Raw genomic sequence first — 6,378 nt, 5'->3', positions numbered from 1 at the left:
CTTGGTCCTTTTTCTTTCTCGGTTTTCACAGTGGATATGAAATACATAACAGTCAGTAGCTTCAGTAAGAACATCCATGATTCTTTCTTTTTCAAGCTCCAACAAACTAGTGCAAAAGTCTATCGATCTCGATCTACTGAGAACGTCGAAACTGGAGGAATCGTAACGATGACTTTGACGTCTTGCACAATTACTGCGCAAGACATGAGTATAATCGTCTGCACTGTATACAGTATGTGTCACGATACCCAGCCAGGAATAAGCATTTGGCACTTTGAGAAAATATTTTAGGGGGATTCAAAGCAGAAATCCCCTCCCATGCCTGAGTAAGAAATAATATTTTGATACATTTTTAAACCGCTGTGAGGTATTGTGGAACGTTGTTCCGTTTGAAACACTTTTGACCGGTGAACAGGTCAATCTTTTTCCTTTTTTTTTCCCTTCTAGTACGCCCAATATGAACGTATATTAGATTAGACCTATTAGATCTATTATCTTGCAGCTGCCTCAGTTCCATCACTATTACTCCCTCAAGGACAAAAATGAAATGATAAGGACATAAAATTAGACATTGTTTAGAAATTATAAACACCGGTATGCCACGTAAGGAGCAGTTTGTGATCAGTTGTTTTTAGGCTGCCTGTGAGCTGAAACGAGTAACACGCCAAGTATCAACAAGTATCAGTTCCCTTTTCTTTTTTTTTTTTAAACAGAAAACAGGGAGGATTTCAGCTTATTTCTGGCCCGGAAAAACGTAAACAGATGCCAGGAATAAAGGAAATATGCAGGACTGCTGTACAGCAGTATCGTGAATCACATTCTTTATAGGGATCCCTGAAATGAGATACTTTGATCTTTAAAATAAATAAAAATCACAAACTGCAACTTTAAAATGTTAAACTAGACACGGTGAGAAAATACTTTGGAAGGTAAGCTTGTTTAAAATAAATAAATATCGTTGCAAAAATAAATAAACGCTAATTGAGGTACTCACGCCCTCGTCTTAGCTGCATTGGAATGTGCTGGTGTGTGCAGGGTTAAACACTTCGTTTCCCCACTTTGTTTTTTTTTTTTTTTTATACTTTTTCTTTCTTTTTTTTTTCTCCGTTCACGTGCTGGTTCCCGGTCAGGATTTAGCCCGCAGCAGCATATAATCCCGCGCTAGTCTGCTTAGGTACCGCTCAAGGTCACGGAGGATGACGTAGCCCTCGAGTACGGACACCCACTGAGACGAGACAGGCTCGGGAGCGTTCTGCTGCACCGCGACCGGAGAAGACGCGTCCTCTCTGGGCCGAGTGACTGACCGAGGGACGTCCGTGGTGCGGAGAGCGGAGGACCGGATCAGTTCCAGAGCAGCGCGAGCGGTGCCGGGCGAAGACGCGGTCGAGGTCGAAGAGGAAGTGGTGGTTGGAGGAGGTGCGTGCGTGTTGTCATCCTCATTCTTTAACGTGCTTATGCTGTGTAGCTGTGAAGAAAGCGCGAAAGACACAGGCTATAGTATTACTATCATTTTTTACTTTTAACCACCTCGGTACATTTTCAAAAACAATTTCCTGTTTAATACGAGGCTGAGCCGAGCTCATACCATATTTGTGAAATCACACGGTGGTGGATGGAGATTACTGTCAACTAGAAAGGATGTTAAGGTTATTATTTAGTTATCAAATGAAAGGTTGAAAGGATTACATCTGTGCCGTGATCATACAGGTAGGGAGTGGGGATGTCCTTGGAAATTCTGTTTTGCATCCAAAAAAGTTTGCGCACCCCTGACATAGACCAAAAAAACCATCAGCGGTTTCCATCCAAACATCTCACAACTTTTCTGCTCAGCAAAAGCATGCACTCCAGACTGTCTGGTCTGGAATATGACCATGTGCCAGTATATTACTGTCAGATCGGCTGTGACTAGAACGACGCTGCAATAACAACCACAAACAACCTCTGCGGTTTCCGCCGTATTGAGCAACATCAGCATTGCTTCAGCGCTCAGACATATGGGAAATCTTTACCGCAAGAGCGGACCGTACGTATGGAACCGTCTTCTGAACATGGTCATGAACATGCTGTCTGATTTCTACATCGCTGATAATGAATTCTTGTTAAGCACAACGAAGTATTCATCTTTGGCCTCGTCGTCCGCCGATGAACACGGGGGAAGTCTACTGAAACTACAGAATGAAACAGTTTTGATGAGAAGAGCCCCAGAACTTCCCATGGACTTTTGCCACATGGTCGCTCACGCGCTCCCCTCTAACGTTAGTAAGCCTGAAGAGTGTGATGATTACTCATCATTTTCGACAGCTGTACAAGACGGCAGAAAGGGGGAACAAAACCGAAACTACGTTAAGGAGAAGTTCGAGAAGCCCTAGAAATGTGAATGAGCGTTTTCACAGCACTTGACTCGTACTTGATTTATCACTCTTTGTTTTTGTTATCAGAAAATGATGCGAATGATTTATTGTTAGTTAGTTAGTTATTTTTCTACAGATTTCTGGTCTGGTGAACGGCATCATGGGATTATCACCGTTGGTTGACGCAAACGGCTCGTTCCGTCAGACTAACCCAATATCAGGACCCTGAGAACAGCATCCGTCGGCGTTCTCTCTTCTGACTGGCTCAGAATTGATCTCGAGCACACGCGGAACGTGGAGACGCTAGCGATAGGTGAGCGCTCGTGTAATAACATCCGTTTATCTTAATACAGTGTGTAGTCTCGCCTACCTGAGAGTTGACTTGTCTCATGAGGTCCCGGATGTCCAGCTGGATTCCCAGAATGCTCTGGGACAAGGATTGACTCTGCCTTCCTCGCCTGTTTCGCTTCTTCACCCCGGTCTCTCCAGATCCGTCACTGTTCCCGTGCAGTTTCTGACGCTGGCTCTCCAGGTGAGTCCAGAACGATTGGAGGTCACGAGAAGCGCGGTACAAGCGCTCAGTGTCCTACACACACATATACAATGTTCAAGAGTAAAACCTCGTGCCATGGAAAGTTACAATGCGCATAGAGATCTGTGCAGACTCTCTCTCTCTCTCTCTCTCTCTCACACACACACACACACACACACACACACACACACACACACACACACACACACACACGCACCTTCATCTGCAGCCAGGTCCGATAGTTTATGGTGACTGATGGTAGGGTGTTTAATGCAATCCTCTTGTCATCAAAGTGTGTATCACCAAACTGTTCTTCTTTCTGCCCAAAAAAAAAAGTCATAAATATTTATTTGTTTGTTCAGAAAATTAACCAGCAAACTCATGTCAAGGCAAATCCCAGTAATATCTTCAGTATTAATTAACATGTCACTCAGAAGTCGCTCCACATCATACGTGCGATCCTCCAGCGTGACCATGAAATAGCGAGAACGCTGCAGCAGCGAGTGTGGTGATGAAACAGTGATGGAGGTCTGGGTCTGGTCACTTACGTATCTGAGGAGAAGCTGCTGGACGCGGGAGCGGACGGCGCGGGTCAGGCTGAGCGAGCTGGACAAACTACTAGGAGAAGAGCAGCATCTCTCATACACTGCTGCTAAGAGCCAGAACCACAGAGCTGTTCTGCACCATGCCATCTAACACACACACACACACACACAAGCAAAATAAATAAGTAAATAAGGAATTATCAAATGTTATCCTCATAGGCTCACCCTAAACCTAACCCCTGTGGATACACACACACACACACACACCCTAACTCTGAGCGCAGTCTATCAGGTCCACAGCACCTAAATAATCATTTATATGTAATAAAGTTATTCCTCACTCTATAAACCCTGCAGGTGAACCGACAGTTTTAAAGAAGACCAAAAAGTTCAACTGGAACGGTGATATTAAATATTTACTTTTTTTTCTTTTTTTGGAAATCCAAAGCAGAAAGATCTTATAACACCAAATAATAATACAATCTTGAAACAAAAAAGTAATAATAATAACAATAATAACAATAATAATAATAATTGAACATGGTATTAGCAGAACAAAATCGTCAGTTTGAAATATATTTGTAGTTTCACTTACGTGCGACTAGACTATAAATAAATAAAAAAGTCTGTATTATTGATCGTTAATAGTATTATATTTGCATCACACTTACCTTAATAACTATTCTATAAATCTCTAATATCCGGCGGTTTATCCAGATTTAATATTCATCTGCTAAAAAAAAACTAAGCAGCTGCCAAACATGTGGAAATTTACTTAATTAATAAAATTAATAAAAAAAAGAATAGAGAAGGAATGAATAATGAAGCCTGTTAATCGTATTGTTGTGTGATGGAGTGGAGCTCAGCATCACACACACACTCACCTCTGAGAGCCGTGGATTGAGTGGAGTGTATCTTGTATAGACCGTGCTGATCGCTGTGTGTGTGTGAGTGTATAAGAGAAGTGTGGGTATATATACACAACAATCGTTTCACTTTGTAATATGGGGCTTTCCTTCCTTACAGTTAACCCTAACCCTAACCCATCACCATCACCATTATTACTATATTACTAACCACCATCATAATCAATCACCATTATTATAATAATAATTATTATTATTATTATTACTATATTACTACTTTTTACACTATAATAATAATAATAATAACCACCATCATAATCAATCACCATTATTATAATAATTATAATTATTATTATTACTATATTACTACTTTTTACACTATAATAATAATAATAATAATAATAATAATAATAATAATAACCACCATCATAATCAATCACCATTATTATAATAATTATAATTATTATTACTATATTACTACTTTTTACACTATAATAATAATAATAATAACCACCATCATAATCAATCACCATTATTATAATAATTATAATTATTATTACTATATTACTACTTTTTACACTATAATAATAATAATAATAATGGTGATTGATTATGATGGTGGTTATTATTATTATTATCTGAGGTTTGTTTAGTTTGTGTTACTTCTCTAGGTAATGCAATTTTTTTTTTCTGCAGAAAATGGTTGTAATGCTGTGTGTGTGTGTGTGTGTGTGTGTGTGTGTGTGTGTGTGTGTGTGTGTGCACGCACTACTCTCAGTCTGGAGTCACGTGACAGTCGGTGGAAGCCCTTATGTCATAGGGAAAGTGAAAAAACGGGAACTCCTGGTCATGCATGATACTGTAAACCCCCCCCCCACCCCCCCTTCATTTCGTCATTTCTCATTTCTTTTCATTCATCCCATTGCTGTTTATTTATTTTCTTGCATAAAGAAACATGAAAGAATGCATGTGTAGATTATTGGTCCGTAGTTTGTCCTCTGTGCTCAGCTGATGAAGTATTTCCATCCGAAACAAAGCCACAACTTCTTCTGCACCGGAAACTGTATTTGATCCTGTAAAAATTCTATTTTATTTATTATTTTGAAATATATATATAATATTGTTGAGTATTTCAGTACTCAACAATCAGTGTCCACAACGTTCCACAACATTAAATGCAACCTTAAATGATTCAAAAGTATGGTGTATCACTCTTTAATCCCATAAGCCCCGACACTTGGCGTTCTTATCGGATAAACGACTTCGTTTGCATCGGACATTTTCATTTTTAAAGAAATTCTGAATATATTACTCGAGGTAGGCTAGGTAAAAGAAGAAATACTTGAAATAACTGCTAATTCTTAAATAAATATATAGATAGATAGATAGAGAGGGGGCAGTGGTGGCTTAGCGGTTCAGAGGGTCGGGGGTTCAAGCCCCAGCACTGCCAAGCTGCCACTGTTGGGCCCTTGAGCAAGGCCCTTAACTCTCTCCGCTCCAGGGGGCGCTGTATCATGGCTGACCCTGCACTCTGACCCCAACTTCCTGGGGTATGTGAAGAAAAGAATTTCACTGTGCTGTGACCCATAAAGACTCGTTATCATGATCATTATATTAAAGAATGTATCCGACATTACTACATGTATACATCAGGATTTAAACCCTAAACCACACCACCGCTTCAAGCTGTGTACTCTACTCTAGGTATGTACACGTTATGGGATTGTCCAGGTGTTCAAAGATGTGATTTCCGCTCTTGCTGAGATGCAGATTTCTGAGGATCCAGCTGTTTTCTTACTAAATCATGGCATAAATTTTATATAAATACCTGGAAAACCCCCTGGATGGCCGGAATATCAGCGGCAGAGAAAATACAGGTCCAGCACCTGATGAAGTTCTTCTTAATAGATAGTATCTAGAAAATTCACTAGACAGAATTACTCAGTACACCATATCCAGTGAAGATGTCGAGAGAGCTCATTAGTGAGGAATAAAAGACAGTATCAATAACAGCACAAGTGTTTTATTCCTCTTATACCACAGCAATCTGCTAACAATTACAGCTTTACATTCATTAAGTTCTT

At 40.1% G+C, this 6,378-nt stretch overlaps 1 protein-coding gene across 1 annotated transcript; it reads right to left on the bottom strand.

Annotated features, from left to right (window-relative positions):
* On the bottom strand, positions 1-4,602 carry LOC128603250 (uncharacterized). Its single transcript, XM_053617561.1, has 4 exons — positions 3,432-4,602; positions 3,101-3,202; positions 2,722-2,937; positions 1-1,465 (listed from the first exon to the last, which is right to left on the bottom strand). Exons 1-4 carry the CDS (start codon positions 3,573-3,575, stop codon positions 1,127-1,129), a joined length of 801 nt encoding a protein of 266 aa, XP_053473536.1. The 5' UTR covers positions 3,576-4,602; the 3' UTR covers positions 1-1,126.
* Positions 4,603-6,378: the final 1,776 nt, after the last annotated feature.

Source organism: Ictalurus furcatus, chromosome 28 (assembly GCF_023375685.1).
Source record: "Ictalurus furcatus strain D&B chromosome 28, Billie_1.0, whole genome shotgun sequence".
NCBI lineage: Eukaryota > Metazoa > Chordata > Actinopteri > Siluriformes > Ictaluridae > Ictalurus > Ictalurus furcatus.
Note: the sequence above shows the minus strand (reverse complement) of the source record. Positions and strands in the feature narration are given on the sequence as shown.